This window comes from Nymphalis io, chromosome 12 (genome assembly GCF_905147045.1).
Source record: "Nymphalis io chromosome 12, ilAglIoxx1.1, whole genome shotgun sequence".
Classification (NCBI taxonomy): Eukaryota; Metazoa; Arthropoda; class Insecta; order Lepidoptera; family Nymphalidae; genus Nymphalis; species Nymphalis io.
The window spans coordinates 4649668-4662374 of NC_065899.1; the positions used below are offsets into that span (position 1 = coordinate 4649668).

The following is a 12707-nucleotide window of genomic DNA, read 5'->3' on the forward strand; positions in this document are numbered from 1 at the left end:
TAAATTTTTTGGTGTTAAATTAGCACTTTCTCCCCTAACTTATTTCGAAAAGAATTACGTCATGATGACTAATGTATTGTAATTATATTTTTTATCTGCGCATACAACACACAATGCTTCGATTAGAGGTCTTACAAAAGTTTATCTTGGTAATACATAATTATCAATAATGCGTCATTTCTCTTTTTTAATTACACAATCTGCTTAAAACAATTAGAAACCTTGATCATTTGTTTATAATTAAATGAAATACTATAAACACGTTATTTCTGGACTTATAACAATTTTTTTGTTTCGTTATTTATTTAATTTTAACAAATAAACACTTTACTTATAAATCTAAAATTAAATTGGACTGTTTTTTGTTCAGAATAAATTAATTTCTTCGTCGTCGAGCATCAAAATTGGAACAAAACTTTTTACACGATATTTAATTCAAGTAAACAAAAGGAATATGTTTTAAAAATATTTCAAAATAAAGATATAGATACCTAGTTCTTTACAAATGTAACATATAATGGCATAAATAAGTGATCTTTATTCCAATCAGGTTTGAATTCCTTATTGCAGTTTCATGTATATTTCAAAATATTAATAACAATACAATTGTTGATTTAATTGTTTTTAAACGGTTTTTAAAGCATATATTTGTCCTTTTATAAATTGGCTTATTATTATAAATATTATATTTAAATGTCAATGAAAACGTAAATCTATATGAATTTTTAAGTAGCAGTTAAAACTTTTCTTTAATATCATGATTTTCATTTTATTGACGCACGAATCAGTACACATAGAATAGAATTAATAGCCATGAAATGACAATAAATAGAGCAATTTTTCCAATTGTCAATGTTAATTTTCATGAATTCGCTGCGTAATCGAATAAGCGACCAATTTACTTATATTGGAACATACAACCTTGCGAACGCATATTTTGAACGATGTTGTGAAACTCCAGCAATAGAGTGCATTGTTGATGTTGCAAGATGGCGGTTATCCTATTCATTCCTTCATTCGTTCCGACATGGCCCCTTTGATGACATTTGAGATGATTGCTCTCGAGTTTGCTGTGATTGTTGACAATAAATCTTAGCAATCGTCAGAAAATCTTGTTATTCATTCGTTGTAAGCAACAAAATTAATAGAATATAATTTAATTTGTTAAAAACATTTACAATAATTACGAGTACAAGAGTGCTTCAATTGAAATTGATATTAAGCCTAATAAGATGGTAAGGATGGCCTATTAAGAATTTGTAGGACTGTTTTTAACAGACACAGAAGCTTGCCAAGCATTTTACAAGAACCTCATTGAAGTTAATTTAATTAATTTATATCAATAATATAATGTTGATCTTATACATTAGAGGGATCTTTAACTTCAAACGTTTTGTGTCAAAGTACTATATTTCTGTTCGGCCTACGATGTCTGGCGGATGTTTAAATAGAGCCGCTCCTTGGGAACCTACCAGTATCGTAAAAGTCGACTGTCGTAGTCGGTTTTTTTTTGTGATAATAGCATCAGTATTTGCGAAAAAGTCACAACAAGAACACATATTTTTTGCGCCGACCCCTAATAAATAGGATAAAGACAAGGCGTTAATGATAACGATGTTATTAATTCCGGTTTAATTAAACATCGATGTAAACAATTACAAATTGAATTATTTCACCACGTTCTATTGTAATTGTAGTATCAGATAAAAAAATATATTACTTGTTGACTATACTTTAATAGACTAAATAAACTAGACAACACCTACATTCACAAAAAAAATATGACGAAGTAGAAAACAAGTCACTTTCAAGTTTTCTGCTTTCACTTTACTTATTTGCTAGTTCAGAAGTATTAAACTAAATCGAACTTAACCCTTAAAAAAGATCATCGATATTGTTTTATTCGGACCCAACACTAGCTGTCTAAAAAGCCACACGTTAAACTGTCCCTTTCAACAATTAATGAAAGTAAATGTAAACATTAATGTTGTTCCTAAAACAGTCACCATTGGTGTAGTGCACGCTCCACACGGACGCTTGCGTCAGTAACAGCAGTAACAGTCTGTGAATGTCCCACTGTTGAGCTAAGGCCTCCTCTCCTTTTATTTTTTAAGAAAAGGTATGGACCTTATTTCACCATGCTGCTCCAATGCGTGATGGTTCTTCATGTGTATTCCACACATAAAAGAATTTCAATGAAATTAGACACATGCAAGTTTTCTCACGATGTTGTCCTTCACCGTCAAGCACGAGATAAGTTCTAAACATAAATTAAACATGTGTAAATTCAGTGCTACTTACCTGGGCTTGAACCCACGTTCGGTCAGATTCAATCAGATCAGTTCAGTTCAATCAGATCGGTTAAGATTCACGCGTTGTTAGAACGCGTGAAATCATTGGGCCATCTCGGCTATATAGGCTTGCGTCAGGTTTGGCTTAATTCATTTTTTTTTTTTGTGATAAACAGACAAATGTAATTTCTAGGGAAAATTTTAAGCTTGTAACTTTAACATTAATTTACCGAGTAAGTGCAACATTCAGGGACAGTTAATATGTCCTTAATCGAATATATGAAAATATTTTGAAAATTGTTTTTAAAAAAGCATTGTTGCTGTTTTCAAGTGGTCAGTATTGCATTTTGTGAGATATTTTCGTCTTAAATAAAAAAAATTTTGCATCTCATTATACGACATTATAAATTGTTGCAATGTAAACTGTATATTTATTGAGGAGAGCGTTTTATTTTAAATATTAAGAAATTTGAAATATTTTACGAGTGTATCGAACTTACTACTTAATTTTTATATTATAACAAAGGCTTATTTATATAAATATATAAAATATAAAACGTAAGTTTTATTTGGTTGCTTTTCAAATTTCTAAGCAAAAACGAATTAGTAAAATTATAAAATAGTTATAAGTTAGTAATCTCATTGTGACAGTTTTAATATGTACATAGATTTAGTTTGTTTTATTATATAACAGTTTGAAGATGTAACATATTCATACTTATTAGAACTTGAAATCGATTAATTGAAAAAAAAAAAAAAAACGAATACATCGGTATCCTTAATTTTTCGTTCTATTCATATAAAACAATTAAGACTTAATTTATTGGGTCCCAAGTACCCGATGAAAAGTCGGAACCACAGCCTATTTATTTTCTTTGAATTTTAGGGACGACAGAAGTTACAATTTAGGTCTCATACTTGGTTTTATTTTGAAAGAAATCGTGGAGGTAAAATAGTATACTAACTAAAACCAAATGTACCTATTATTTGACGTTTCAAAAAAAAGGGATCGTTATCATAAAGAACACTTAATAATATTGCAACATATGTTATATATCCGTTTTAAAATTCAATGAATTGCATTTTAAATATATGTTTTTATTGCATTGTTAAGTATTTAAGGCTTTGTTTACGTTGCAGTTCGTTGACTTATCTTTCATTTAAAATGCACAATAAAAACATCCAAGTTTTATGTGGTGTTTAAAGCAATGAAGTTGACAACATCAATGTCACAGAATATTTTATTTTAAAGGAATGTTAATAGCTTAAGATTACCTACTTTAAGATTGTTTTTAGATATTATGAAACCTTTTTAATGTCTATTAAAGTATGATATCTAATTAAAAATGTACATTCTTACATTAATAAGCTACTGGCTGCTTTATAGTTTATAGCTTTGACACGCGGCACGTGCTTTCATTAAACCACATTTTACCACTTAAAAACAGTTCTACAATTTATAATCGTATATACATTTAATGATAAACAAAAAAGGTATAATATATATAGGATAAATTAAATCATTTAATGTTAAAATGTTCTCGATCAGCCTTGTTTCTTGCAAGCTTTGGTATATGAAATTAAATAGAATTATTTGCTTAATTTTTTGTAAAAATAATAAATGATACTTAAACAAAAATATATAGAATTCATGGAAGATACGGATATCGCGGAAGAGTGGGTTTGCTTACCAGTTGTCATAACATGTCTTCAGTGTCCAAATCAATACTTGTTTCGAAAAAAAAAAAGTATCATTAGACACATTTCCTTATTACACACGTAATAACTTTGATTAGCTTTAATAAAAAAAATATTTATTACATTTGTGCAACGTAATGACGTTACGAAAATGACGTAACAGATTATAACGTATATGTTGATAATCAAAAATGAAATCTGGTAATGATTTTTTAAATTAATTTTATAATGTTATTTTTATTTCCAATGAAAGAAATGAAACCTTCAACTTTATATATTGTAGTATTTAATAATTAAAAATTAGCTCGATGTAAAACGTTTTATTTCTCAGATACGCATGAAAGTCAAAAATACAATTTAAAATAATCAAAATCGCAATTTCAAATAATTCTTTCTAAAATCAAAATATATATTTTTATAATGACCGCGTTACAAATATGATATATATGTACATATATAAATAGGAATTATGTAAATTGTCTCTGTTGGGGAATATAATATCACGTCAAACAACAAAAATAAAGACTTATTATAGATATTTATATTAACCCTTTGGATTAAACTAAAAAAGGAGAAGTCATATACAGCATTATTCTTTAACGAACCATATTTTCAATAAGGATTTTACGAAAGAGGTATTACAAGAACTAATTAACGAAATATTTTTATTAGCAATCACCTCATTGATATTACAATAATAAGCACTGACAATATCGATAAAATACGTGCCGTATCGTTAACTTGAATTTTGATATTATCGTTTCATTATGTAAACAAATCACCTGTAACAAATTTATGATTCATTGAATATAATAATAATATAACTCTAGGATTTTGTTTGAACGTTTTCTTATAAATGACGGGCCTCGATCCTTTTTTAAAGTTGAAATGATGTCTATTCCCTTTTTGTCTTTAATACGTTGTAGTCTAAGTGTGATACATATTTATATAAATAGATTTTTAATTCATTATTATAACGTAGCTGAGCAAATGGGTCACCTGAGAGGTCATAACCTCAACATATACACTGGCGTTATAATTAAGAAGTAAGAATTATAAACTAATTTTACATTGTCAATGCACCACCTAACGGGGGATCTAATTTATTTTTCCCCTGTGCCTGTAATTAAACTTACTCATTCACTTAATCCAGAACACAGCAATACAATATATTGGTATTTGGTGGTAAGCGGTAAGTGGGTGGTACCGAGATATACGGGCCCACAAAAAGCCCTACCGCCTATAAAATGTAGTTTTTATTTTTAGAAAGTAACTAATAATTTATATTAATTAAAGACTATAGGTTAAATTCAAGCTTAGCTGCAATAACCGATACGAAATGATTCAACTATTTAAATTCATACTTTTTAGTGCATTAATAATATTTATATTAGGCATTAAAGGTGCGGAAAATAGAAAATATTCGTAATGTTAAAATGGATTCAGTTATGTGTCTTAAGTATTAATATGATTTATTTCATTATTATTGTATTGATTTTTAAACTTAAATTTACAACTTAATATGGAAAACAATTAACTTTAATTTAAGAAATATACATAAATTTTTGGAGGTTAAAATTGATTCGTTATTTTTTATCACATTTTATTACAATTTGAACCGCGTATTAAAAATTTCATGCAGCAAAGATCATAAAAATCGAAGACGAATTGTCAATATTTGTAGCAAGTTCCTGAGGGTATTGAACTGAGACGAAATAAGATAATGTGTTTTGTATGACTTGATTTTTAAAATATTGCGGTTTGAAATATGCCTCCAATGTTATAAATCTTTATCCTCGTGTAAGTCAGCATTAAGGTCAAACAATAAAGGAACAAAGTTTGATACGATGCAAATCAGTTTTTAAATATTTCTATTTCTGTAATTCATTAAAAAAACAGAGCACAAAGTAATAATGATAGAAACGATTGTTTGAGAACATTGCCAGAAGGCATAAATGGAGAAAATAATTTATTCCACAATTACGATTCTTATCTTGCAATGAATAATTCAAAATCGTTGACCATATTTTTTATTTAATAAATTGATAGGATGTACCATTTTAATTTTAACCTGTTTCAATTAATATTATTCATGAAAGAATTACGAGCGACGGACTTAAAGAGAAATTGATGACATTTACGTAATTTTTAATAGCAATACAAAATCCTTTAAAAGCGAATGCGATAAATATTGTATAGTTCACGTAATCAAAGATTTAAACTATGGTCATACCGACGCTGGGAAGTGAAAATGGATTGTAATAAATTTAAAGACAACAAAAGTCAGAGAGGTTAACCCGTGAAATTTCTCACGTAGATTGCTCAAGAGTAAAGCTCTGCACACGCTAGTCTTTTATTATTGTATGCTCGTTCGACAAATTTAATTGGAGAAACTTATATAGTTTTAGTTCATATTCTATTACATATTTCTTAATCGATTATTTTGTTTTCAAAAACTTGAAACGGTGTTGAACTAGAGTCAGCCCTGTACTTAGATATCCAAGGCCCCTAGGCATTTTTACATTTGAGCCCCCCCCCCTTCTGAAGCGGATAGATTATGATAAGGTAGGCATGGTAGGAATGATACCGACCAGAGTGATGATATAATTTTATACAAACAAAATAAAATAAAAGCATTCACAGATAAGTTTTTCAAAAATCTAAGCGTTTCCAAAGCATGAACCTACTATTTTTTTAGGCCTGTGATATATATATAAATTTATAATATTACCTGTGATATATTTATAATATTAGCTTTACTTGACATAAAGTATGAAAAATGTAAAAATATATGCACTTAAAGTTCCTCGGATGTGAATATTTCCGTTCTAAAATGACAATTTAAACAATGCTATTGAAAAACTAACCAGTTCTGAGCATTAGCGTGAACCTTGGCTTCTATTGTTGAGGTCTACGGTTGGAGCAATTAGGCAATTTTGGATTAAAACCTTGGATGGAGAAAATCGGCTTTAAGGAGATCTATGAAGCGTTGAGTTATATTTTAGCTTTATTTATTCGAAATGAACAAACTTTGTTCAGGGAGAGGATACCTAAGAGACAAAATAGCAAGTTTAACTACGCGTTAAACAAAAATAGTATATACCATAAAATATAATATAAAAAAACTACACCAATTAGAAATCAACTATATATTAACAGATAAGTTGTATGAATCCACACAACTGGCCTTATTAGTAGTATTAGAATCTCTATTTTTTTCTACTTGTACCATTTATTCTTCGGTTGTAACACATCGCTTGTAACACTTTAATATTAGACTTTTGTATTTTGTAAATTTCAGTAGGTAGGACTTTTTGACCATGATTACTCGGAAATAGTCAATTTCGTGCAGTTTATTTCTGCAAGCTTTGAATTGAAGCGTATAAATAAGTCATTATCAATCATAGCGTTGACTGTTTCATTTGAAATTATCCGTAAACTTTTATCGCAACCGTTTCGAACTGGGAACTCTCTTGCAACATTTTTTTTTTTGCAATCATCCAAGTTTTCCTTTCTTTTTAAAGAATACCAGTTCAAGTTCATATCACGGTCCATTTATTTATAATGTACGATGTGTAATGTTATGTTAATTGTAATTAATAGTTATTAATCATTGCGATTCGTTTTAGTAATTACGGAATTCAGCAATTCTACTTTCGCTCGTGTTTTTTTTATGAATGATTGAGAGAAAAAATAATACTAATTTAATTTTATATATTAATATATATTTAATATTAATTATTAATAGTCAGTTAATAATTAACAGTTTTTTAATTCAACCAATTAAATATATATAAAAATATTATTATGTATGGGATTGGATTTTTTTAAGGAATCAAACGTACCATCGATCCTTGGAGCCCGATTCAAGTCTCTTGCAGGAACAGCATAAGTTGCAGAAACCAAAAGAAACAGGACAGCAATCCTTACACAGACACCCATTTTTGAGTATACAAGTTTTTTTGTTTATTTTTATTGATATCACGATAAGACGCAACTATTTTCCGCTTGCGGCCGGTTACATTTGCGTCGGGGCGTTAACTGCCTTCTACGTACTGTCAACAACTGAAGTCAACCGAACAAAACTGGTAGACTTTCTATCAGCTGTGCGCATGCGCAATCGTCTGCGCCCGCATGCGCGTGTTCTTACGCTTTGTCCTCAGTATACTTTGTTGCATTTCGGCGTCCCGATATTGAATAAATTAATAACAATTTTTATCGTTTTAATTTTAATAATATTCCCAATAATTTTCTAAAGAAAGATTTAATAATAATAATATTATTATCTATTCAATTACAAATTCCTAAAAAAGATAATTATTTTGGACGTTTTTAAAATAAAAAACATAAATTACATAATTATTATATTATTTGTGACACGCTAAATATAAACGATGACATGACATGTTAAATATAATAGACGTAAAACTTAGCATAGTGGAACTTTTAAAATACAATAAAATTATCTTATAGGTACAGAAAAAAAAAATAAGCTGAAACAAATTACAAATCATCAATAACTTATTTCAAATAGTGTTTTGGTGAATATTATTGAATCTGCTAATCCACAATATCAAGTTGAGATACTTGATATGTCTGTGATGACCATTATTTACAATGGTACAATAGGGCGCTTAATCTTCGAATATTATTTCTTTACAACACGAGACTTATCTCCATTGTGTCATGTACAATTTACTGGTATTACAAAGACGATCAGAACATAGTGATAATAATTTTGAAACCTATTTACTTTACATATTGACTTATATATAAGTTAATATTAGGACTTGTTGTTGACTTGTTATCATCAGTCTAAGTTATCTTGTATGTATACATACATATAAGTATTTTTTTTTTAATTTTCTCAACTCTCCGTTTAATTAAATTACTAATATTATTTATTTAAAATAAGCAATATTTTTAATGAAACGCATAATTGTAAGAGCAATATTAATTCAATTGCGTTTCGTGTAACTTATAAAAGTTATATTATTTTTTAAGTTGGATCTTAAAAATACAAAAAATTACTAAATAAATATGTACTAAGAAAAATGTCACTTCAGAAGTGACATTTTTTTTTCCTTTTTGCTGTCAATTGTAATTGATTATGGTTGAATCTCGACTACTGGATAAAAACTAGTCAAAATAAAACTTGCACATATAAGCATACATAAAAGAATTGATTATTTAATGAGATATGTTAATACGTTTACGTAGTATGTGAAATATAAGAAAGACGTTTTAGATAGAACAAGGTCGTTTTTATAAATTGCTCTCACAAAAATCATAATAAATATATAACTTCATGCTTTGGAATTATGTTTTACACCGAAATTATTTTAACTGTTATACATACTTTATACATTACGTACGTTTTTATTTTAATAAAATAACAAAATGTGTATTTTAGGCACAGTTATTTGATTTAATTTAAATAAAACGCATTGAAATCTGTCTATCGGTTTGCGAGATATAAAAAGCCACACTTACAGAAATAGGCTTCAAACTATAAACTACCTCTGTTTTCGAAGAAAAGAATGAAATTACAAATCAAATCATTAAATTTTTTTTATAGAAGGGGAAAGCGGACAAGCATTTGGGCCACCTGATGGTAAGTGGTCACCAACGCCCATAGACATTGGCATTGTAAGAAATGTTAACCATCGCTTACATCACCAATGCGCAACCAACCTTGGGAACTAAGATGTTATGTCTCTTGTGCCTGTAATTACACTGGCTCACTCACCCTTCAAACCGGAACACAACAATACCAAGTACTGCTGTTTTGCGGTAGAATATCTGATGAGTTGGTGGTACCTACCCAGACGAGCTTGCACAAAGCTCTACCACCAGTAAATTACATAGATATGGTGATAATGATAATGTGCATTAATGGTTTTTATTAGTCTCTATGCTTTAGTGAAATATGTCTCTTAAGTCACTTTATTCAAATAATTTATTTTAACGTTTTCTTGTTTGATTGCATTAGGTTTATGATTTAACAAATTGGCCATTTATTACCAATCCGATTAGAAAACTATGAAATTTCAATAATCAAGGACGCTTAGCCATTTTAATCGTTATTCGGTATCTATCGCTCTTAAGCCGAGACATTAGGTTGTTAACGGAGCGTACACAAGAAACTCAGAAAGAAACGTCATTAACCCGATTTTCATGGGTAACTGGTCGATGAATAAAAATTTTGTGAAGTAATTCTAGTAAACAATGTGTGTAGAATGCTTTTGTTATTGATACTAATGTCTATGGCATTGTAGTATGTTTATTATAATATAAATTAAACCCTTGATCAAGAGTACAACTAATTTAATACTTATGGTATATAAATAACACAAAGAATTTTGTTTAAAAATAAATAGCCGATGATTTTTTAAAATTTAACTATTTAATTTATTTATATCATTAGTAAAGTACCTATTTCGCTTAAAAAAATAAAACAAATAGATCCAATTTTTCAAGTTAACGCATATCAAACCAAATCCTCATAGTTCCATTAAAAAAAAAATGTTTTTTTTTTAAAGCGTAATGGGGGATTGAAGAAAATCATTATCAAACTGATTCACATTTTAGAATTTTCATACATTACGAACCGTAACTCAACGATATTATTCAGATTGTTCAAAATAATGCTTAATATACAATGCATATATATACATTATATGAACTTCGACAATTGGTGCGTTAAGCATAACAACAAAATTCTAATTTAAGATTTTTATGATCTCTTTGGTAATGCAAAGAGAAATCAAGTCATAATACTTCGAAGTAAATCAAACGATACGGCATTTATAATACATTATTATACCGCAATAGATTCCTATTTGTTAATTTTACATCAAAAGTTTTAGATCCTTTTAGCACAAAAAATTATACCTAATTTGTAATTAACAACAATGAAGTTAGTCGGCGTTGGTGCACGACTTGCATCACAGTCATTGTCGACGGAAGCCGTTTGACGAAATACAACTCGTGAACTATGAAGGCCAGACGATCCGATTTACATTGTTTCTTATTGTTAAACGGAATATAGATTTTTCTATTTTTATTCACCAGGATGATATTGGTTTTTGAGGCTACTTTAAAGAGAAAGGGAGTACTGGTCATCATGGTTGTTGTTTTAAATATTGTCATTTGTGAATGTGTTATGTAAATATTCATTAGGTACACGTTTATTCAAGGATACGTAATATTTATAAGTTTAGTATTCTATATATAACTTACTTCGACTTCCATTAAGTATAGAGTAGAATATTACGGTCTTTACGTGTAATATTAAAAAAAATGGTTTTTCATAAATATACAAGTATCCACATGCCTATTGTCCGTGCCTATAATTTATCTTTTGTAATATATCTTTATATTATTTCACAACATCATTTATATATATATATATATATATATATATATATATATAAATATATATATAAATATATATATAAATATATATATAAATATATATATATATATATATATAAACAATCAAAACTATATATATATAGTTTTGATAAACATAGTTTTGTAAAACTATGTACAGTCATTTGTATGATATATAAATTACAAAAAAAATAACAAAATACACATTACAAATATATAACAAAAGCACGCCGTCAAAAAGATATACATATTATTTTTCTTTTGAATGTAATTTAAATTTATAACATCGAAGAAGACGAAAAACAATTTAGATAGTTTTTTTTATAGTTTATTCTTTTTTTGGTTTGAAATATATTTTTAAATACTCGTAAAATATGCATGTAACTTGTTTGTACCATTAATCTATGTATTGTTTTTTTGTGATGACTCTGTGTCTCTGTAACTCTTTTTGGTGTACAATAAATCATAGTCTATTCTATATACAGATTTTGCTCATATATATCTAAATTTATTTCGTGTGTCTACCTCGGAAACGAATTTATCTGATTCAAATTTGTGTTTAGATGAAGTTTTGCTTTTTAAGTTTATATAGAATTCTTTTGAATAGGGAATAATATCCATGGCTTTATTTGCTGTTGCTCTCATCTTTGCTAACGTATTATATATTTAGTACCGCATATGCGTTTCCATATTTTAAACTCCCTGACGCGAAAACTCATGCCCTTTTAAAATATTATGTATTATAATACATATTTGAGAAAAGGTACTTATATACTATAGTGTTATAGTATATAAATAGGTAAGTACCTATAGAGCAAGTGCTCTCAAATATTATTTTCTCAAATACTTATTATCTACAGACACAAGTGACATAAAATCCTAATTCCCAAGGTTGGTGGCACATTGGCGATGTAAGGAATGGATAATAATTCTTATGGTACCAATGTCTATTGACGGACTGGAAAAAGTTGATGCTCGTCAAATTGTTACTGTGAATTTACGCGTTTTTAGTAATATTGTTCTATTATTATTTATATAAACAGTTGAATGTGTGGGTAGCTAAGAATATAACATGTTGGATTCAGGTCCACGAAATCGGAAAGCAGTCAAAGGTGTGGCAAAGTAAGTTGTACGTTCAATTAGCCAATTTCCTATTATTAAAGTAATATAATTTATAGTACAATTATCCTGGTATTCGTTTCTTACTGAACTATTTTACGATAATGTATTGAAATATTATTTGTTTGATATAGGTACCTTAGGTACCTATACTTATATATAACAGAAAATAATAATTATTTTAAAATACATATTGTTTTATTT

The 12707-nt window shown here is 28.2% G+C and overlaps 1 protein-coding gene across 1 annotated transcript in view; it reads right to left on the minus strand.

Moving 5' to 3' along the window:
• The window catches only part of LOC126772381 (uncharacterized), a 45626-nt gene extending 37585 nt beyond the window's left edge, over positions 1–8041 (minus strand). Inside the window, exon 1 of the mRNA XM_050492736.1 lies at positions 7835–8041. Coding sequence (XP_050348693.1) covers positions 7835–7931 — 97 coding nt within the window. The 5' untranslated portion in view covers positions 7932–8041. The remainder of the gene's footprint in view (positions 1–7834) is intronic.
• Positions 8042–12707: the final 4666 nt, after the last annotated feature.